Raw genomic sequence first — 24,035 nt, forward strand, 5'->3', positions numbered from 1 at the left:
ATGTATTGAAAGGTATTTTTTCACCTCCTGAACAAAAATATTGAGTTTTGATTTCCTGTATTCTGCTTAACAACCCCATATCTCTCCACACTGGGAGTTTCATCTTGATATTTGGTTACAGTCTACTTCCCAAAGTAGCAAAACATGCAGCAAAACTTTAAATGTATATATTAAGATACGTCAGGAATAATGCTGATCTTATTCCCAAACACAGGTAGTGCTTACATTTGTTTCTGAATGAACAGCGCCGGCCAAGCTTCATCAGGATGAAACCATGGATTTGATTCATTTCCATCATGTCACAAGCTTTGAGACTGGTCGCAGGTCGATAATTGTGCTTTTTCTGTCCTCAGAGCACTGAGCTGGACTCCGATGATGGAGGGGGGAGTGCTGCACAGAAACAGAAAATATCCTTTCTTGAGAACAACCTGGAGCAGCTTACAAAAGTTCACAAGCAGGTATGAAGATGATTTGCGTCAAAATTCGGCACAAGTCTGGAAATAGTTTGTCATTTCCATATTCAGCACTCCCACAATTTTCAAATATCCAACTCCCTTTTTGATCGAGCAGACACTGGACGGGAATTTTCGGCCCTTTCCACTGGCGGAATCCTCCGGTCCCGATGGAGACGCCCAGCCCCCCTCCCCTAACCCGTAGCGGGTTTCCTGGCAGTGGGACAGACGAGCCACGCAAAGTGCCATAGACACCGGGGGGGGGGGGCGTACTGTCAGATCCCGCTCTCTATCTATTGTCCACACTTTAATTTCCTTTTGGTGGACGTAGCTCACAAACATAAGGGCTGGTTTCGCTCAATGGTCTAGACAGCTGGTTTGTGATGCTGAACAAGGCCAGCAGCGTGGGTTGAAGTCCCGTGCCAGCTTACCCGAACAGGCGCCGTAATGTGGCAACTAGGGGCTTTTCAGAGTAACTCCATACTTGAGACAATAACAGGTTATTATATTATATTATTATAACAGAAAATTACTGATATAGATGTTGTTTCAACTGAGTTAAAGTCTTGACCTCATTATAGCTACAGCCGCTTCTTTAACAAATATTTTAATTGAAAAGTTTTTGTTTATAACATACAAAATATTCAAAACATTTCAACAAATTTACCTTGCTACAAAAAAAATCCCCACCACCCCTCTCCTGCTAACCCAGCCCCTTCACAAGGCTAACCCATCGTAGCCCTCCCCAAAGACAGAGCCCTATCCAAAAGCGAAGGCGTTGGCACCAGGGGAAACAAAGGAAGCTCTTTACGTACAACGTCTCACACCTGCAGATATTTAAATAGATTCCTTCTCGGAAGTTGGAACTTCTCTGAAATCTCTTTGAGCACTACAAACCTACCCGCCAAAACCAGATCTCTAAACCTCTCTAGCCCCTCCCTCTCACATGCCCTGAACGTTGAGTCTAGACCATGTGGCACAAACCTCTGGGGTGGGATTCTCTGACCCCCCGCCGGGCCGGGAATTGCTGGGGGGGCGGCATGAATCCCACCCCGACCCCGGTGGCCGGATTCTCCGGCGCCGGTTTTTCGGTGGGGGCGGGGGCCGTTGGCAGCAGCTCCCCGGCGGTTCTCTGGACAGCGATGGACCGAGTGGCCGCCCGCTTTATCGTGATTCAATCTGTCTAAGGTTGCATGGCCCCCCCCAATCGTCTGCCTCAAATCATCAGTAACCACTTGTCTTTGTTTCTTTACTTTCCCCCAACAAGAATTCCACCAACTTCTTGGTTATCCACTGCGGGAGCAACGATGCCACACAGGGCTCCGCCATTTTCTCCCATTCTGAGACTCGAGAGACTTCTGAATCAGACGAAGGTCCCTTGCCCAGTTTATTTCTAATATTATAGCGCTTAGACATCACTCGACAGAGGGGATCTAATTCTGTCCCTCTGTAGCAATTTTGTCCGACAAAACACCCGATAAGTGGGTCAAAAGGGCCTAAATCCCCATGCAGGGGCCACCTTGTGTGCAACTGTTCACCTCATAGTCGCCATCCGAAGTCCTACAACTGCCTTTTGACAGTTTCTGTGATAACTTCCAAAACTGATATTTTAATTTTATGTAGCTTAGGACTTACAAAGTTCCCATTGAAATTTCATCACCATTCTTCACTTTTTGTTCCCTTTTCCTATTTCTCGCTGATTTTGTGTGGTAAATCTATCAACCAATTTTCTTTACAGCCAGATACGATTCTTCCCCATGAAGATCTCAGTCAGATATCAATCTGCCTTCTTGAAGTCAATCTTTAAATCAAAGCCATTTTCTAGTTTTATTTCTGTCCTCCTTTTGATTCATTGTTTTGTGAGCTCGGAATTCATTCACTGTGATCGGAAGTCAAATATTTCTCCTGTTTTGTCATCTGATGCCTGACTGGGGGGGGGGGGGGGGGGGGGGGGGGGGGGGGGGGGGGGGGGGGGGGGGGTTTTGGGGGGGGGGGGGTTTGGGGGGGGGGGGGTTTTGGGGGGGGGTGGTTGGCCTCCGATAGTAGAATTCACGAGCTGGATTCTCCACTGTCGGGATTCTCCGTTACGCCGGCAGCGCACCCATGTCTGGGGGTTTCCCAATGGTGTGGGGCTGTCCACAATGGGAAACCCCATTGGCCGGCTGGCGGGACGGAGAATCCCACTGCCAGCGGGGGGCGTGCCGAACCAGAAAACTGGGGCGGTGGGGTGGAGAATCCCGCCCCACGTCTCTGCTCTGCTGTTTAATCTATCCCCAGTGCATGCTTCACCTGTGCCTGTGTTTGTCGGCATGCCACCATTCCAAGATCCTAAAAATGTTGGCCTGAAATAAAGTGCAGTGTTCCAGCTCGCCTCACTGAGCTGGCCTAGAAACCAAGAACCTTTTTCGAGGCTAACCTTACAGTAAAGTCACCATAGTCCCAGATGACCATCGGCTGCTTTCCCCTTTGAGGGGGAGAGCTGACTGGTGGTGGTTTAACCTGAGGTTCACCACACCTCAGGCGATGGGCAAGGTTGAGAAGGCAGCAACTTCACGACTAACCTCAGCCAGTACAGGAATTGAACCTGCGCTGCTGGCTTTGTTCTGCATCATAAACCAGCTGTCTGCCAACTGAGCTAAACCGGCCCCGTGACATAGTGTCATTTGTGAACTGTTTTTTCAATGGATTGTGGTAATGAGAGTTTAAGGGCACGATTCAACTGAATGGGAACAAAGTCCCATAGCGAGCACATTTAGTCGTAACGCCGAGAAACACATGACTATAAAATGACACTCACGTTAAATAAGGGTCCTCATAAGGGTCTTCAGCGGGGAACGTGTGGCCGAGGCCGCACATAGCCTCATTTTCTACACCGAAGAGATCCACTCGCCGGATCTCCTCAGTATAGCGAGAGATCTCCCAGGCTCCTGGCACAACCCCCGCCTCCCTCCAAGCCCCAGTGCACTATGGGAGGGTCAATTATTAGGGTGCATAGGTTTAAGGTGCGAGAGGCAAGGTTTAGAGGAGATGTACGAGGCAAGTTTTTTTACACAGAGGGTAGTGGGTGCCTGGAACACGCTGCCGGAGGAGGTGGTGGAAGCAGGGACAATAGTGACATTTAAGGGGCATCTTGACAAATACATGAATAGGATGGGAATAGAGGGATACGGACTCCGGAAGTGTCGAAGATTTTAGTTTAGACGGGCAGCATGGTCAGCGCAGGCTTGGAGGGCCGAAGGGCCTGTTCCTGTGCTGTACTTTTCTTTGTTCTTTGTTTGCTAAAGAATTCCACATATTGTCAGTGAGGGTTCATGAAATATAACTCAAAATGGAAGTGGGGGGAGGGGGGCGTGTAGACTTACTATAAATTCTGCAGGGCATTGACCAGAGTGTTCACATTGTCCACTTAGGTTCCACAAACTGAAACATTGGATCAATGTTCTCAAGTCCTTTAAAATCTATTGGCTCATTTTGTGCCTGATCATATTCTGTTATTTCTGTTCGCTCTGTAGTTGGATAATTTTGAACTTGGTCATTTTGACACTCGTGTCCAATGTTGGATCACCTGCCAGGTAAACATCTCTCCTGGTTTTTATTGACAGAAATGAGAGATACATTACAGGAGGTGGATCCAGTATTGCCCATTTGGCACCATCAGCCAAAGACAAACGTTCTCCCCCAGTTCTCCTGTGGTGCATCCACTTAGTTCTTTTTCTCTTCCAGCTGGTTCGTGACAATGCAGATCTTCGTTGTGAGCTTCCTAAGCTGGAAAAACGACTTCGGGCTACAGCTGAGAGAGTTAAAGCACTGGAGAGTGCATTGAAGGAAGCCAAGGAGAGTGCCATGAGGGACCGCAAACGTTACCATCAGGACGTCGATCGAATCAAGGAAGCAGTACGAGCCAAAAACATGGCCAGGCGGGCACATTCAGCTCAGATTGGTGAGGGTCTTTGCTGCTTTTAGTTACACGCGCTATGCATGTGGGATCTGCTCGGTTGCCTTCTGAAATGTTAGTAATGCTGACAGTGCCAGTAAAGCAAAGCCAAGTATGTGAAAAAAAACTCAATTTCTGAATGCGCAATGTAAATACAATTGTAACAACTTAGATTTAAATAGCGCTCATCGGGAGTAGGGAAAACTGAGCACATACTTAAAATGATGAGTTTTCAGGAGGTTTATTGTAAGTAGTGTTGGATTGAACAAGGTGAAGTGGTTTGGAGAGACTATTACGGACAACCGGTACGAATGATTAAAAGGTTGACTCTGAATGTGGAATAGAGGAAAGGTGCAGTCTGGGACATGTGGAAATGATTACCTGATAAATTAACACATGCTGCTGTGCAGAGGGACCTGAGTCGCAAAAATTTGGTTTACTGATGCAACAGCTGATTAAGAAGGTGAATGGAGTTTTGTCCTTCATTGCTAGAGGGATGGAATTTAAGACTAGGGAGGTTATGCTGCAACTGTATAAGGAGTTAGTGAGGCTACACCTGGAGTATTGTGTTCAGTTTTGGTTTCCTTACCTGAGAAAGGACGTACTGGCGCTGCAGGGTGTGCAGAGGAGATTCACTAGGTTAATCCCAGAGTTTCTTTTTCAAATTTTAGAGTACCCAATTATTTTTTCCAATTAAAGGGCAATTTACCCTGCACATAAGAACATAAGAACATAAGAACTAGGAGCAGGAGTAGGCCATCTGGGTTGTGGGGGTGAAACCCACGCAGGCACGGGGAGAATGTGCAAACTCCACGCGGACAGTGACCCAGGGCCGGGATTCGAACCCGGGGCCTCAGCGCCGTAGGCAGCAATGCTAATCACTGTGCCACCGTGCTGTCCGGTTAATCCCAGAGTTGAGGGTGTTGGATTACGAGGTTGAGTAGACTGGGACTGTACTCGGTGGAATTTAGAAGGATGCAGGGGGATCTTATAGAAACATATTAAAATAATGATGGGAATAGATAGGATAGATGTGGGCAGGTTGTTCCCACTGGCCGGTGAAAGCAGAACTAGGGGGCATAGCCTCGAAATAAGGGGAAGTAGATTTAGGACTGAGTTTAGGAGGAACTTCTTCACCCAAAGGGTTGTGAATCTATGGAATTCCCTGCCCAGTGAAGCAGTTTATGCTCCTTCATTAAATGTTTTCAGGATGAAGATAGATAGGATTTTTGAAGAATAAAGGGATTAAGGGTTATGGTGTTCGGGTGGGAAAGTGGAGCTGAGTCCACAAAAAATCAGCCATGATCTCATTGAAAGGTGGAGCAGGCTCGAGGGGCCAGATGGCCTACTCCTGCTCCTAGATCTTATGTTCTTATGTTCTTGCCAGTACGGGGGTGATGTTTATAAATAAACTAATTGAGAGACATAGTTGTGACCCCTATTCACAAATCAAGATGCTGAAATTACATTTATACTGGAATGTAAGCTTCATTATTGTGAACCTTGATCAGAAGTCTGGGGCTGTTTAGCACAGGGCTAAATCGCTGGCTTTGAAGGCAGACCAAGGCAGGCCAGTAGCACGGTTCGATTCCCGTAACAGCCTCCCCGAACAGGTGCCGGAATGTGGCGACTAGGGGCTTTTCACAGTAACTTCATTTGAAGCCTACTTGTGACAATAAGCAATTTTCATTCATTTCAGAAATCAAGTTGATCCAAAGACAGGTACACCATAAAGACATAGATTTCATAGAATTTACAGTGCTGAAGGAGGCCGTTCGGCCCATCAAGTCTGCACCGGCCCTTGGAAAGAGCACCCTACTCAAGCCCACACCTTCCCCATAACCCAGTAACCCCACTTAACCTTTTTTGGACACTTAGGGCAATTTAGCAAGGCCAATCCACCTAACCCGCACATCTTTGGACTGTGGGAGGAAACCGGAGCACCCGGAGGAAACACACGCACACTTGGGGAGAATGTGCAGACTCCGCACAGACAGTGACCCAGCCGGGAATCGAACCTGGAGCTGTAAAGCAACTGTGCTAACCACCATGCTACCATGCTGCCCATGGATTATGCTCTCTTGCCAACATCATCCACATTCTGAGACCAAATGTTTTTAAAAAGGCCATTTGTAAGGACATTCCAAAGTTTTAAGATTGTGACAAAGAATGAGTTAGATTTGAAATGCATTGAGCTTTAATTTTAAAACAGTGGGGATTCAGGGCGAAGTAATAGCGTGTAGGTCGGTGTATTTGGAAGTTAATGAACAAGCAAGGAGCATCAACTATGGGCTGTGAAACAGATTGGCGAGCAGGTTTTTATTATATCACCCACAAGAACAAAGTGCTCAGAAAGCATCCAAGAATTTGTCACATTTTGGACAGATGTGGGTTTTGAAGCATTAGAGTTGTTCAGAATATTGAAAACATTTATCATTATTCCATCCAGTTACATTTTTATCCCCTTAGTCAAGGAACAATGGGGGTAATATTAATGCAAAAGAGGAGAAGAAGAAAGCATGAAAACATTTTTTAAATGATCCATGACTTTCAGTTTTAACTGAGTTACGTTGGGAGGCATTTAACTACCCTACTCTCCAGAGATGGATCTGCCCTTGAAATAATTTAATGAGGCTGCATTCCTCAAATTTAACCGCTTCCTGATTTAAATTCTGGTGGCCAGCTTTTCTGGGCTTTGGAAGGAGGTGTGAACAGCTGGATGGAACATCTAAGTGCCTTTCTAGCACAGCTTGTGGGCCAGGAGGAGCAGGAGTGCTCCCCTCATCCTGAGCGGCTAAGATACCCTGAAAATCTTCCCCTTGTTCGGCCAAACCCCCTTTCCTTCAATGGGACACCCAGGCTGGATTTTGCAGTCTCAAAATGGGATTAAGCAGAGGCAGGATGGCAAACAAAATGGCACAGGTGGAAACCCTACATCTGTTTCCACCGGTGGCCATTTGCTGGGGCATGGGAAATGGAATGGGCCAGGAAGCCTGCTCACCCCTATTGAAAGGCCAATGGTCAGACCTTTCAGGACTTTTACAGGGGTTGCAGGCTTCACAAGCCCTCTGCGTAACTGGAGAAATATAGGGTTGAATTTAATAGGTGGTGGTTGAGGGGTCAACGGGAATGCATTCCTGACGATGTTGGCTGGAGGTGGGACTTACGCTCCCTGCTTCAGATGAAGCCCCATCTCAGAGTTGCCGGCCAATCTGATCGATCAGCAGCTCTGTAGCTCAGCAGTGCCACCAGCAGCAGTGGCCATTACTGGGACACAATTTAGTACCCGAGCCAGGATAGAGGTACGTAAAGGGGGCTCCATGACGGGAATGGGAGAGCTGTTCATGAGCAGGGTTGGGATCTTGATGGGGAGGCCGGGGGCTGAGGGAATATAAGGGCGGGATGGGGGGGGGCTGGCTAGGGAGGTGACAAGAGAACTAGGGGGGGGTTTATTGATCTATAACGACCATCAGTGATGGAGGAGTCCCTTCCTTCCAGCCTGAGGCTTGAGCAGGGGTAGCTGCTGGGCTGTTCCCAGTCCCTAGCCTCCCGCTATCTGTCACAAAACTGAGGCTGGGCAGGAAGAGGCCATTAATCGGCAGTCAAGGGCCTCCATTGGGATGAGAACAGGCATGCCAGCCTAGTCCCCTCCCACCCCTACTCCCCATTCCCCATGAGGGCAGAGGGAATGCCACCACCTCCACCCCCCCCCCCCCAACTCTCACCCCTACCTGCAAACCTGCTGGTGCTGTGCTGTAAAATGCTGCCTGTGATATTTCAGATCAGATGCACACATTTGAATGGAAGTTAATTGAACTGAATTTTGTTCTTTCATTTCAGCCAAACCTATTCGTCCTGGTCATTATCCTGCATCCTCTCCAACAGCCTATCATGCTATTCGTGGCGGTGGAGTCTCTGCGACCTCAAACTCCAGTTACTATCAGAACAAGGACAAGTAGTAAGTGGAATAACGCTCATTATCCGAGATTATAAATCTGTGGGTGGCTGAGCTGGAAAGCGTCCTTGACCATTAAGCTTTTATTGCTTCTAAAAAGACGTCTGATGTTGCGAAGCTTCAATTGTCGGGCCATTCGTGTGGAGTTGAAAGGTTTACTTCTCCATTTGCATTAGTTAGATTTAGAAAGTACCTTTGGTGATATTAGGAGATGGGGCAGAATTAATTTTCATGTCATGTCTCTGTTCGCCATTCTAGCAGAGCTACCAGCCTATTCATGTGTTATGTGTTAAAATGGTGAATAAGAGGCAGCGTCTCAACATGTTTCATGTTTGTCTGAAGATTTGCTGTTTTAAAAGGAACCAAACTTCAATGTTTTCTGCATATTCCTCCGCTCCACCATTTAATTTACAAAAAAGGTGCTCTTTGTATTGATGCCCTTCAGATTTTAGCGTTGCTCTTAACCGGCTTAATGGGATGAACATGGCCAGTGCTGAAGGAGGGAAGAAATATATATTGTGTGGGGGCAGGGGAGGAGGGAACAAGCATAGAAAAAGAATAAAAAGTTGACCTTTGGTTTGCCTCTAAGAGCTATCAGTTGACTGATTGGATTGGATTGGATTGGATTGGATTTGTTTATTATCACGTGTACCGAGGTACAGTGAAAAGTATTTTTCTGCAAGCAGCTCAACATATCATTCAGTACATGGAAGAAAAGGGAATTAAACAAAATTAATATTCTAGGGAATAAACACTTAGACGTGTCTCCACTTGGAAATCTATGCATTTGCATATCATTATATGGGAAGATGGCAAAGCTGAATGTTGTATATTTTATATCCTGGCGCTATACAGAGATGGCACACCTGTGTCTGTGTTTCTGTGAGTGAAACACGTTTTATCTACAGTGGTTGAAAATGCGTGCCCATGTTTATAGTTCTATATTCCAGAAATCTGTACAGTTTGTTTACTCTCAGTCCACGCCCAGACCCAACTAATCATGCACAATGAGCTTCAATAGGAAACAGACGCACATAGTCAAATACATAACAATTGAACAGTATTGGCCCCTGGTGAACATTTGTGCACTGGGGCAACCTTTAAAAATGGTGCCCCAAACTTTAAAGTTCCTGGCTGGGTGGTCAGCTAGAGTGAGGTCTAACCCCGTAACCCAATAACCCCATCTAACCTTTTTGGACACTAAGGGCAATTTATCATGGCCAATCCACCTAACCTGCACATCTTTGGACTGTGGGAGGAAACCGGAGCACCCGGAGGAAACCCACGCACAGACGGGGAGGATGTGCAGACTCTGCACAGACAGTGACCCAAGTTGGAATCGAACCTGGGACCCTGGAGCTGTGAAGCAATTATGCTATCCACAATGCTACCGTGCTGCTATATATAAGTGGCTGGGGGAGCAGGGAGGTGAGTGGGTGGTGAAGATCAAGGAGAAAAGGGAAGCGGAGTTGGGAGGGGAAATCAATTGGGAAGCATGGAGTGAAGCACTGTGTAGGGTAAATGGGACCTCCTCATGTGCAAGGATGAGCCTGATACAGTTTAAGGTGGTGCACAGGGTGCATATGACTCGGGAAAGAATGAGTGGGTTCTTTCATGGGGTAGCAGGTGAGTGTGAGAGATGTGAGCTGGGACCAGCGAATCATGCGCACATGTTTTGGGGTTGTGAAAAATTGGGAAGATTCTGGGCGGGAGTGTTCACGCTCTTAGCCAGGATAATGGAGGAGGAGATGGACCCGGACCCTTTGATGGCGATATTTGGGGTCTCAGAGAAGCCGGAGCTCATGGAGAGGAGGAAGGCCGATGTGATGGCCTTCGCCTCTCTGATTGCACGGTGGGGAATTTTGCTGGAGTGGCGATCGGCATCACCACAGGGGGTAGCGGTTTGGTTGGGTGACCTATATGACTTCCTGCGATTAGAGAAGATAATGTATGAGTTAAGGGACTCTTCAGGGGAGTTTTAGGAAAGGTGTGGGATATTTGTGACCGTGTTTGAGGGGCTGTTTGTCGCGGGGTGGGGGGTGAAAAAGAGAAAAAATCTGTACGGACTGTATCATTGATTGTTGGGAAGCATGTTTCCCGGGGTGTTTGTTCGCTGTAACCTGTTTTGATGCATGTTTGTAATAAAATACATTTGAAAAAAACTCTTTGTGTTAAAAGTTGGTAACACCAAGGAACGATGCCAACATTAGATGGGATCAGGAACGCATGAATGGCTTTGATGTGGTCGTGTGTAGGCTTTACTTCAGCTGCTGTCACACTGTGCACTAGAAAGTCAATCTCAGATGCTGTGAATGTCCATTTCTCCTGTTGAGCATCAGCTTGTGTTGGGCGAATCGAGTAGCACTGCTGATAGTCGCTGAACGTGTTCTGCTTTTTCCTTTCCAAGGAAAATAACGTCATCATCGAGGTTAGGCATTCTCACAACACCTGACAAGACTGAAGAAACAATCTTCTAACATGTGGCATGTTTCTAGGGCATTCTGTGGCACTGAAAAACACCTTCATGAGTTACAACGGTTGTAAGATATTGACTGTGCTCTGCTCACAGTATCTGAAGGCAGCTCCATCACATGTGGAGTTTATGAAGACTCTGGGATCATGAAATTATTTTTGAATTCATTCACGGGATGTGGACATCGCTGGCTGGGCCAGCATTTATTGCCCATCCCTAATCGCCTTTGAACTGAGGGCATTTAAGAGTCCATCACATTGCTCTGGATCTGAAGTCACATGCAGGCCAGACAAGGTAAGAATGGCACATTTCCTTCCCTGAAGGACATTAGTGTAGAAGATGGGTTTTTACGGCATTTGACAATGGTTTCATGGTCAGCATTAGACTTTTAAGGCAAGATTTTTATTGAATTAAAATTTTACCATCTGCTTTGGTGTGATTCGAACCTGGGTCCCCAGAGCAATATCCTGGGTCTCTGAATTGCTAGTCCAGTGACTAGATTCGGAAATAATATTCCCGATGGTGGGGGAGTCCAGAACTAGGGTCATAATTTGAGCATAAGAGGTAAACCTTTTAGGACTGAGGTGAGGAGAAGTTTCTTCACCCAGAGAGTGGTGACTCTGTAGAATTCACAACCATAGAAAGTAGCTGAGGCCAAAACATTGCGTAATTTCAAGAAGGAATTAGATTTAGCTCTTGTGGCTAAAAGGATCAAGGGAATATGGGGGAAGGCGGGATCAGCCATGTTCAGAATGAATGGTGGAGCAGGCTTGAAGGGTTGAATGGCCTCCTCCTGTTTCTATTTTCTATGTATGTTTCTAAATTCACTACGCCACCACCTCCTATATAGAAAGCAGAAGCAATAGAGTAAGAAAAATTCACAGGCATTCACTCACTGTATGTACTTTGTGCTTCTGTAAATATGTTTTGCTTATCTGAAATTCTCATGAGTGAATAGCCCTTCTATCTGATCCAATACTCTGAGGTCATACAAATGTGACAGGTGCTTCGCTTCCTCACTTATCTCCCACCGTGTGCCTCAGGTCTATTGTGTCTCACACAATCTCAGTGCAGTGAGTCGCCTTTCTGTCTACAGCAGCAACACGAGCAAAGCCTCTTGTTGATGCTGCTAGTTCTTGAATTGTAGGATGTAAATACTGATTTGGAATGATAAAACCATAAGACATAAGACATAGGAGTGGAAGTAAGGCCATTCGGCCCATCGAGTCCACTCCGCCATTCAATCATGGCTGATGGGCATTTCAACTCCACCTACCAGCATTCTCCCCATAGCCCTTAATTCCTCGCGACATCAAGAATTTATCTATCTCTGCCTTGAAGCCATTTAGCGTCCCGGCCTCCACTGCACTCCGCGGCAATGAATTCCACAGGTCCACCACTCTCTGGCTGAAGAAATGTCTCCGCATTTCTGTTCTGAATTTACCCCCTCTAATTCTAAGGCTGTGCCCACGGGTCCTCGTCTCCTCGCCTAACGGAAACAGTTTCTTTGCGTCCACCCTTTCTAAGCCATGTATTATCGTGTAAGTTTCTATTAGATCTCCCCTTAACCTTCTAAACTCCAATGAATACAATCCCAGAATCCTCAGCCGTTCATCATATGTTAGACCCGCCATTCCAGGAATCATCCGTGTGAATCTCCGCTGGACATGCTCCAGTGCCAGTATGTCCTTCCTGAGATGTGGGGCCCAAAACTGGTCACAGTACTCCAAATGGGGCCTAACCAGAGCCTTATAAAGGCTCAGTAGCACATCGCTGCTTTTATAATCCAACCCTCTTGAGATAAATTGATAGTTTTGTTGATTGCCTTAAGACTGATACATGGGCTGGGATTCGCCGAGTTTGCCGCTCCGCCGCTGCTCGCGAGGATGGAGAATTTGGCACTCAGCCAAAATTCCATTCACTGGAGCGGGACAAGAGAATTCAGCCGACATGAAGGAATGGAGGATTCTAGCCATAGTCGAAGTTCACCCTTTTTGGGTTGTGCAATGACCAGATTTAGTATCCCTGATAATGTGTCAATTCCCGTGATGCTATCTGTTTTGAGTCTTTTAAGCTCCTTTGAAACTTTGGCCCAGATTTCAGATGGCAAAAGTCTCAAATTTTGGGAATGATGGAGCATTGCTGCAGGAGTACCTCAGGGTAATGTCCGAGGATGAACCATCTTCAGCTTCATCAATGAGTTGTCTTCCATCATAAAGTAGAAGTGGGGATGTTCGCGGATGATTGCACAATGTTCAGCATCATTCATAACTCCTCAGATACTGAAGTAGTCTGTGCCCTTATGCACCAAGCCTAGCCAACATTCAAACTTGGGCTGATAAGTGGCAATTAATATTCTCACCATACAAGTGCCAGTCAATGACCATCTTCAACAATGGAAAATCTAACTATATCCCCTTGACACTCAATGGCATTAAGATTGCTGAATCTTCCACTATCAACATTCTGGGGGTTACCGTTGACCAGAAACTGAACTAGTCTAGCCATACAAATACTCCGCTACATGAGTTGGTCAAAGGCTGAGGATTCTGCAAAGAGTAACTCATTCCCTGACTCTCCAAAGCCTGTCTACAACCCTGGTCTTGTATTCTAACCCTCTCGACGTGAATGCTAACATTGCATCTACCAACCAAACCTGCACGTTAACCTTAAGAGAATCGTGAACAAGGACTCCCAAGTCCCTTTGTGCTTCTGATTTCTGAAGCATTTCCCCATTTAGAAAATAGTCAATGCCTCCATTTCTCCTTCCAAAGTGCATAACCTCACACTTTTCCACATTGTATTCCATCTGCCACTTCTTTGCCCAGTCTTCTGGCCTGTCTAGGTCCTTCTGCATCTCCCCTGCTTCCTCAATACTACCTGTACCTCTACAGATCTTTGTATCATCTGCAAACTTCGCAACAGTGCCTTCTGTACCTTCTTCCAGATTATTAATGTATATTGTGAAAAGTTGTGGTCCCAAAACCACCCCCTGAGGCACACCGTTAGTCACCGGTTGTCTGTAAAAGACCCCTTTATCCCCATTCTCTGCCTTCTGCCAGTCTCTAACCATGTCAGGACCTTACCATTAACACCATGGGATCTTAACTTATTTAACAATTTCCGATGCGGCACCTTGTCAAAGGCCTTCTGGAAAGCTAAATAAATCATGTCCACTGGTTCTCCTTTGTCTAACTTCCTTGTTACTTCCTCAAAGAACTCTAACAGATTTGTCAGACATGACCTCCCCTTGACGAAGCTGTGCTGACTCAGTCTTATTTTATCATGCACTTCCAAGTACTCCACAATCTCATCTTTAATAATGGACTCTAAAATCTTACCAATGACTGAAGTCAGGCGAACTGACCTATAATTTCCCGCCTTCTGCCTCCCTCCCTTCTCAAACAGCGGTGTTAAATTAGCCACTTTCCCATCCTCTGGGACCTTTCCTGCCTCCAGTGATTCCAAACGATCACCACCAATACCTCCACAATCTCCTCAGCTATCTCTTTTAGAACCCTGGGGTATAGTCCATCCGGTCCAGGTGATTTATCCACCTTCAGACCTTTCAGTTTCCCCAGAACCTTCTCTTTAGGGGCTGGTTTAGCTCACTGGGCTAAATCGCTGGCTTTTAAAGCAGACCAGCCTCCCCGAACAGGCGCCGGAATGTGGCGACTAGGGGCTTTTCACAGTAACTTAATTGAAGCCTACTCATGACAATAAGCGATTTTCATTTCATTTTTCATTTAGTGATGGTCACTGCACTCACCTAGACCCCGATTCTCCTGGAGCTCTGGCATCCCACTGGTGTCTTCCACCATGAAGTCTGATGTAAAGTAACTATTCAGTTCCTCTGCCATTTCTTTGTTTCCTATTATTACTTCTCCAGCCACATTTTCCATGGTCCAATCTCTATTTTTGCCTCTCTCTTACCTTTTATATATTGAAAAAAACTCTTCCTATCTTCCTTTATATTACTAGCTAGCTTGCACTCATACTTCATCTTCTTCCCCCCTTATTGCTTTTTTACTTGTCCTCTGCTCGCTTTTAAAGGCTTCCCAATTCTCTGGCTTCTCACTAATCCTTGCCACTTTGTATGCTTTTTCCTTAGCCTTTATGCTGTCCTTGACATCCCTCGGCAGCCATGGATGCCTTGTCCTCCCCTTAGCATGTTTCCTCCTCTTTGGAATGAATTTATGTTGTGCCTCCCGAATAACCCTCAAAAACTCCTGCCATTGCTGCTCTACTGTCTTCCCTGCTAGGCTCCTTTTCCAATCAACTCTGGCCAGCTCCTCCCTCATGCCCTTGTAGTTACCCTTATTTAATTGTAATACTGTTGCATTTGATTGCAGCTTCTCCCTCTCAAACTGCAGGGTAAATTCTATCATATTGTGGTCACTGCTCCCTAAGGGTTCCTTCACTTTATGTTCCCTAATCAAGTCTGCCTCATTATACATCACCAAATCCAGAATTGCCTGTTCCCTAGTAGGCTCTGTCACAAGCTGCTCCAAAAAAACATCTCTTAAACATTCCACAAATTCCTTTTCTTGGGATCCGCTACCAATGTTCCCAGCCCACCTGCGTATTGAAGTCCCCCATGATTATTGTAATATTGCCTTTTTTACATGCCTTTTCTATCTCCTGATTTATTTTCTGCCCCACATCCTGACTACTGCTAGGGGGCTGGTACATAACTCCCATCAGGGTCTTTTTACCTTTGCGATTCCTCAACTCTACCCACAGAGATTCTATGCCTTCTGATCCTATATCGCTCCTTGCTATCAATTTAACTTAATTCCTTACAAACAATGCAACCCCGCCCCCTTTGCCCATCTGCCTGTCCTTTCGATAGGACATATATCCTTGGATATTTAAATCCCAGCCCTGATCCCCTTGCAGCCACGTCTCTGTGATGCCCACAACATCGTACCGGCCAATTTCAATGTACGCAACAAGCTCATTTACCTTGTTCCGTATACTGCGCACATTTAGGTACAACACCCTCAATCCTGCATTGACCACCTCCCTTCTCACTATTTGTCACCTTTTTTGCTCTGCTTGAGGGTGATGTTGTTCTCTTATTTTGGTTCTCTATTTCCCCTTCAGTTATTACACCTTCTAAGCTCACATTGTGGTTCCCACCCCCCTGCCAAACCTCTCTTTGTATTGTCTCTGTTCCTGAGCTTGAGTTCTTATCCTCCGGTTCCAGCATTTGCCTTGATGGGTTCTATGCTCTGCTTGACTTGGGAGAGAGGAACTGTATAAACCCTGCCATCACTGCAGCCACTAATGCATGATGTGTGCATGTTTTTCCCCTTGCCTCCCATTGTCTTGGGTATGTCTTAAATCAGCCAAATGCAATTGGAATAGCAGTAGAAATGCAACATTTAGCTTCAGCATTCCAGCGGCTCGGGACGTTAATAATTTTCCTGCGTTCCCGCTCCTGATTACCATCAGTGGCAGAACAGGAGCATGCATGTGGGCTTCAGGGAAGGACAAGACCAAGCTTGTATGATACATTCATCTCATCTTAGTTCTAACTGGAAGGCATCATGGATCAATCGTCAGTTCACTAAATCTGTGACTTCAGAAGAGATGGGAATAATACAAACAGTCGAGCAGAATCAAAGAGATTTACAGCACAGAAAGAGGCCTTTCAGCCCATCATGTCTGTGTCATCCATCAACACCTTCGGCAGCATTCCCCATCCCTCCGCTTTTTGGTGCAGCGCTCCCTCGCCGGCAGAGGGATTCTCTGACCTGGCAGCCAGCCAATGGGGTTTCCCATTGTGGGCACCCCCACGCCGTCGGGAAATCCGCGGGCGTGAGTGTGCTGCTGGCAAAACGGAGGATCCTGCCGAAAGGAGAATCCAGCCCCTCATCTGTTCTAATCCCATTCTCTAGGTGGCAGCCCGGTCGCACAGTGGTTGGCAATGTGGCTTCACAGCGCCAGGGTCCTGGGTTCGATTCCCTGCTGGGTCACTGTGCGCTGTCCGCATGTTCTCCCTGTGTCTGCGTGGGTTTCCTCCGGGTGCTCCGGTTTCCTCCCATAGGCCAAAGATGTGCAGGTTTGGTGGATTGGCCATGATAAATTGCTCTTAGTGTCCAAAAAGGTTAGATGGGGTTATTGGGTTATGGGGATAGGGTGGAAGTAAGGGCTTAAGTGGGTCGGTGCAGACTCGATGGGCCAAATGGCCTCCTTCTGCACTGTATGTTCTATGTTCTCTCATCATATCTGAACCGTCCCAGCCCAGGCAACGTCCTGCTCCTGAATCTCCTCTGCACCCTTTCTAGTACAACTACCTCCTTCCTATATGTAGCAATCAGAACTGCACATAGTATTTATTCTAGCTGTGGCCTAACAAGCATTTTTTAGAGCTCCATCATAACCTCCCTGCTCTTATAGTCAATGCTTAGGTTAATAAAAGGATGTACCTCTATGCTTTCTTAACCACCTTATCTACCTGTTCTGCAACCTTCAGGGATCTTTAGACATGCACCCCAAGTCCTCTGTACTTCTCAGCGTCCTGCCGTGTACTCCCTTGCCTTGTTAGTCCTCCTTAAATTCCGGATACTTTTGAATATCGCTTCCAAACTACAAAACCACCTTTCAAATTCACCTTGATGGCATTAACTGGATTGTCAGGAAAGCAGCCGGTTGTTGAAATGTAATGCCGGTAATGACCACAAGGTGGCATTTAGTGCACACTTAAAGGGAACAGTTCCAAACATATTTGTGATTAAGAGCTAATTCACTAATGGATTCAAGTAGTCTAACCTTCTCGGAGCGCCTGAATTCCTCGGTGGATACTTTTTATTACAACCAAAGATCGATCCAGATAGATAACGGGTCAGGTGCACCCGCATCTGTCCAGATTTATCAACAAAACTATCAAGATCAAAATATCTTTGTCAGACCTGGAAATGTTTTTTGCATATAGCTGATGGAAATTTTAATAGAACAGAGCTTTTGGTGAGGTGACTGTCTCTGACGAACAAGGTACTACTCCAGTTGATAGCACTTTATTTTGTGAAGAACCTGTCCTTGGAGAGGTCTCACAAGCCCCTGGAATCATGGGTGTTCAGAATTGACTACTTAGCTCATTATGTAAGTGAAAAAACTCTTTGTTTGAATAACCCCAAGCTAATCCAACTGCCCCACTCTCTCCCAGCTTGTATAAATTCCACTGTTCCAGATCGTAAAATAGGCATGGACATTCTTGTAGCCATTGGAAATTTGGCTCTGCAGCCTAATTGGTTTGGAACATTAGTAGAAGGGAAAATCAGGAAGCTGAGATAGCGCATTCGCACATGGTCTTTAAGCACAACTTATAAGTAGTTGTATAAGCCATGGTAAATTATAGGGTACATAACCCCCCCAAAAATTCTTCTTTTCCTGGCAGTCTCCAGACATCACCAACCTCTGGGGAGGTGGTGGCGGAGGAGTATTGTCCATGACCAGAGACCCAGAGTACTCTGGGGCTCCAGGTTCAAATCTTGCCATTGCAAATGATGAAATTTGAATTCAATGAAAAAAATCGTGAATTAAAAGTCTAATGATGATCATGAAACCATTGCCGATTGTTGTAAAAACCCATCTGGTTCACTACTGTCCCTTCATTTAGGGAAGGAAATCTGCCATCCTTACCTGGTGTGGTCTATATGTGACTCCAGACCCACATGGCCTATATGTCCCCATGAACGAGTAAAAAAACTTTGCAGATTCCCCTTCACACACCATTATATCGCCATTCTTTCTGAGTCGCTGTGTGTAAATACTGGAACTTTTTAACATGTGTGTGTAGGTTTGTAGCTTGGTAATTGGCTTGGTAACACCACCACTGACCAATCTGGCCATGTCCTGCCAGACTGGGCCTGTGTCGCTGGTCAGAGAACCAACATGAAGAAAGACCTACTTGACTTACCCTCACCAATCTACCTGTTGCAGATGTATCTGATCGTGACAATACTGGTGGACTGACCACCACACAGTCATTGTGGAAATGAAGTCCTGCCTTCTATTTTGTGTGGCCCTACAACTGGCTGGATTCAGAATTGATCTTGTAGCTCAAAATCAGGCATCCATGAGACACCACGAGCCATTTGCAGCCGCTGAACTATATTTAACCACAATCTATAAGCTCACGGCCCGATGTAGTCCCACTCTACCATTGCCATCAAGCCAGGGGATCAACCCTGGTTCATTGAGGACTGCATGGTGAGCATACCAGGAGGAGCACTGGGCACTCCTAATAATGAGGTGCTAACCTGCAATACAGGACTGCCTGTATGCTAAACATCAGAAGCAGCAAGTGATCCCACAACCAATGGCTCTGCAGTCCTATCATACCTAGCCATAAATTGTAGGGGGCAAGGCTCGACAACCATATCCATATCCATATTATTTATGGTGAGTCTGGTGGTGGGAAGAAAAAGTCGTTGATGTATCGAGGTTTGCAGAATCCTACTAATTGTCCTGGCTTGAGACAATTCACACCTCGATTACCTGTGATTATCACTCACTCCACTCACACTGTTTGTACCTGTAAAGATTTGTTTACCTGAAAAGACTCGCATTCCAACTATTCTTCACTTTCCAATCTGTAATTATCTTGTAATAGTGTCTCTCCTATATCTGCTGTGATTGTGAACCTGCCTCCACTCCACCTGAGGAAGGAGCAGCGCTCGGAAAGCTTGTGATTTCAAATAAACCTGTTGGACTTTCACCTGGCGTTGTGAGAATTCTTACTATGCTCACCCCAATCCAACGCCGCCATCTCCACGTCGCAAATGATCTGTTGTAGTGACCTTCGGGCCATACCTCTCGCCAGCCGTCGGGTTTCGGCTGGCACCGCACCCTTGCCTTAGAGTTGCCTGGCAGCATGGGGTGGCTTCGATGGAAAATCACATTGACAAGCGGCAGAAGTAGAGAATCACGCCACCAGCTAACGGCAGCCACCGGGAAACCAGGGCTGGTTTAGCTCAGTGGGCTAGGCAACTGCTTTGTGATGCAGAACAAGGCCAGTAGCGCGGGTTCAATTCCCGTACCGGCTAAAAATTCTGAATTCTCCGTCAGTGTACCCGAACAGGCAGCGGAATGTGGCGACTAGGGGCATTTCACAGTAACTTCATTGCAGCGTTAGTGTAAGCCTACTTGTGAAAATAAAGGTTATTTATTTACATGCAGCTGGGGCACCGGAGAATCCAGCCCTGTCTGAGGCCAGCACATCAGGAGATTTCCCTGCTCTATTCAAAACATATTCTGATGAACTTTCACATCCATCTAAGAGAGGGGAGTCTTGCTTTAATCTTTCTGACAGACTCAAATAGTGACTGAATTACCGACTTAGATCATATGGTCTAGCACTGGAGTAATATATATAGTTCATAAATAGATTACATGGTCCAGCACTGGCGTAAAACCTGAATCCAGAATCTTCTGCTTCGGATGAGAGTTCTACCAATGAGCGAATGTTGACCGAGAACAGGGTTATAAACCTATTTATGGACACATAGCAAAATTATGCAGGTCACAGGAAGCTTCTAAAGGAAGCAACCAGCAGTCTGTGCGGAGTCTGCACATTCTCCCCGTGTCTGCGTGGGTTTCCTCCGGGTGCTCCGGTTTCCTCCCACAGTCCAAAGACGTGCAAGTTAGATGGATTGGCCATGATAAATTGCCCTTAGTGTCCAAAGTTATTGGGTTACGGGGATAGGGTGGAAGTGAGGGTTTAAGTGGGTCGTTGCAGACTTGATGGACCGAATGGCCTCCTTCTGCACTCTTCTGCACCAGCAGGGGCTGCTTTAGCACACTGGGCTGAATCGCTGGCTTTTAAAGCAGACCAAGGCAGGCCAGCAGCACGGTTCAATTCCCATACCAGCCTCCCCGAACAGGTGCCGGAATGTGGCAGCTGGGGGCTTTTCACAGTAACTTCATTGAAGCCTACTTGTGACAATAAGCGATTTTCATTTCATGTTCTAACCTGCAAATGAGAAGAACAGTAAATAAACTCTCTACTGTTGTATACTACAAAGTGATACCTTTCATTATGGCAGCGAAATATAATTTCACCATATGTCAACACACTTAACTTTAAAGGAACGTTTACATTGATGTTATGAATATTCTTGCCAGTACAAAATAATAGAAAAGGATGTTAAGTGAGGTGCTTACCAATGTGTGACTGAAGTAGAAGGTGATGTGGAGATGCCGGCGTTGGACTGGGCTGAGCACAGCAAGAAGTCTGACAACACCAGGTTAAATTCCAACATGTTTGTTTCAAACACTAGCTTTCTTACTGTGAAGTAGAAGGGATTGCTTTAATGTTTCCTGGGATCTAAGCCCATCCTTCAACAAAACCCTGTAAAGCGTGCAGTAATTCATTAATGCAGTGGCAACAATGTCTGTCTTGATTATTTTAAACAAAGGTTGGTATATGTAATTGCCCACACCTCTGAACGAAAAGCTCATTATTATAGATAGCAGCAGGTTTGTGAGTGTGATAATTGACCTGGAGAAAGTGGTTTATATTTTGCAATATTGGCACAAATTGTTGTAGAATTATAATGGCGATGGTAGTTACAAGTCTATAGTTCAAGTGAATTTTGAAGACTCCAGAAGCCACTTTTGCTTTGCTCTTATTTCTTCACTCAGAGTAGAAAGCTGAGATTTAATTACCAGCCTTGAACTCACAGTCAGCTATTGTTTACATTCAAAGAAGCTGCTTTTCCCCCACCCCCCCTTTTTTTTTTCTTGTGTTCAATACCTACTCGGTGGGGGCTGTTGCCTGTCGGAGGCAACTTGACACCAAGGGTTGTTTCATAACAAAATAAATCAAAATGACAGCACATGATTATCACTACCCAACTGTGTTACTTTCGGTAAATAGCCAAGACCCTGCTACTTGAAGCAATCTGGCAGAAAAATCATGGAATGAAATTCTCTTGGTCGATGCATTCAATACGAAAAGGGCAGCATTTTGTGTTTTCTACACTATCCTGTAATAAAAGGCAGTGTCTCTGTGGCAGTAGTGATGAGCAAGAGAAATAAGGCAGTAACCATGAGCGCCTTTCAACTTGTCCAATATACACAAAAATTATCAAGTAAGGAAAACTCTGAGTTTGTCAATTTAGTACATGATTATCATAGAATTTTTCATAGATTATCATAGAATTTACAGGGCAGAAGGAGGCCATTCGGCCCATCGAGTCTGCACTGGCTCCTGGAAAGAGCACCCTACCCAAGGTCAACACCTCCACCCTATCCCCAGAACCCAGTAACCCCACCCAACACTAAGGGCAATTTTGGACACGAAAGGCAATTTATCATGGCCAATCCACCTAACCTGCACATCTTTGGACTGTGGGAGCAAACCCACGCACACACGGGGAGGATGTGCAGACTCCGCACAGACAGTGAACCAAGCCGGAATCGAACCTGGAACCCTGGAGCTGTGAAGCAATTGTGCTATCCACAGTGCTACCGTGCTGCCCATCGAAGAGTGTGTCAGGGAAAACATGTGAGAATGCTGTCTGCAAGACCCAGTGTTTGTGGGTGACCCACACTTCAATCGACTAACTATCGAGAGAGTAGAAGTAGTGGAATACTCGGTGAAAGTGACCATAGTCTGATAATGTTTATTTTTTGTTGTGACAATTGCACAAATGTGTGTAGGTGTGTAATTTCAGGTAGGCACTATTTAGTGGAAAGGGGGCACTACACTACGGGGGGCGGGGCAGGGGGGGATATATTGGCAATAAAAGGGCATCTTACAATTGTGTGTAATTTTGTCTTGGGTCAGTTGTATAAAATAGACAATATTGAATCAACTGCCTGTTCTATATCTCTCAGTTTTAATTATGAGAGGTGACTAGGGGGTGGGGGGCGATTTGGGGTACAAAATATGATCTCCATAGGGACATATCAGCAGAACCACAAGGCTGTGCCAAAAGCTTTTCCAATGCACACAAACAGCAGAGAGGTATTCAAGAAAGAAGTCAACAAGTAATCATGGAATTAAATGTGGGATAGCAGAAACTGTCCACCTGCTGAATGACTATTTCTTGGATACCTTTAAGTATACGCAATCCAAATTCAGTAGGCATGTTTGCAGGACTTGGATTGTTAAAGAATAAATGGCACTTGCCATTATCAGGTGCAGGACATTCCTTCCGAACTGCAATAATTACCGCACCAATTTCCCAAAACAAGTGAAGGAATAAATAAGCAGAGAAAACAATTGAGAGGGCTGGGGTGGGCGAGTAGGAGCGCACAGATAATAATGTGGAAGATGTAGCAAAATACAGGAAGATATGAATAGTCGTTAAACGTGACCATAGAAATAGCGAATGAAATTCAAAATAGTAAATGGAGGCTACTTAAGCTTTGGAAGGTGGGAAACTAATGAGGGCAAAGAAGCAGGGATTTGGTAAATATATGAATCACTAAATGTAGCATCACACGTTGATGGGAACAAAATTCCAATATTAGCAGAATTGAGAGGATGCATGTGTTGGGATGGATAGGCAGTGGCTCTTTCTGTTTTGAAAGAAGACCAGGGGAGACCTCACAGACATCTTTGAAATTGGAATGTGGATCGGCTGGAGATGAAGAAACTAACCTGTTTCCACTTGTGGGTGCATTTAGAATAAGGAGGGTATAAACATAACACTGGCAACAACACATCAAATGAACTTAGGAGGTTCTTTTTCACTCTAGAACCTGATGCTTAAAGGAGTGGTAGAAACATTGATTAGTTTCAGGGAAGGCTTGAAGAGGGAAAATGGAACGGATGGATTGTGGAAGCAAGATGGAAATAAATTATCGGAATCTCTTGGAATATAAACACCAGCACAGATCAGTTGGCAAATGGGCTCTTCCTTAGCTGTAGGCTGTGTGTAATCCCATGTTATCTGCCTTGGTGGACACCAGGAGGACCTTTCAAATCATACCATGGTATCTTAACTTCACTTGAGTAGGCAGACAGGGCCTTGGTTTTGCATCTTATTCAAAGGGAGGCACAATGGGCGGGATTCTCTGGGAATCGGCGGGGCGGGCAGAAACAGCACAGTAGAGTGGCGGGATCCACTCCGGCGTCGGGCCGCCCCAAGGGTGTGGAATCCTCCGTACCTTCAGGGGCTAGGCCGGCGGCAGAGTGGTTTGCACCCCGCCGGCCAGCGTGGAAGGCCTTTGGCACCGCGCCAGCTGGGGCCGAAGGGACGCCGC

The 24,035-nt window shown here is 45.9% G+C and overlaps 1 protein-coding gene across 1 annotated transcript in view; it reads left to right on the forward strand.

Annotated features, from left to right (window-relative positions):
- LOC119962107 (kinesin heavy chain) overlaps positions 1 to 24,035 on the forward strand; it is a 251,142-nt gene that overhangs the window by 223,636 nt on the left and 3,471 nt on the right. The window contains exons 23-25 of the mRNA XM_038789984.1: positions 354 to 458; positions 4,176 to 4,392; positions 8,227 to 8,344. Of these exons, the coding sequence (XP_038645912.1) occupies positions 354 to 458; positions 4,176 to 4,392; positions 8,227 to 8,344 (440 nt within the window). The remainder of the gene's footprint in view (positions 1 to 353; positions 459 to 4,175; positions 4,393 to 8,226; positions 8,345 to 24,035) is intronic.

Source organism: Scyliorhinus canicula, chromosome 2 (assembly GCF_902713615.1).
Source record: "Scyliorhinus canicula chromosome 2, sScyCan1.1, whole genome shotgun sequence".
Classification (NCBI taxonomy): domain Eukaryota; kingdom Metazoa; phylum Chordata; class Chondrichthyes; order Carcharhiniformes; family Scyliorhinidae; genus Scyliorhinus; species Scyliorhinus canicula.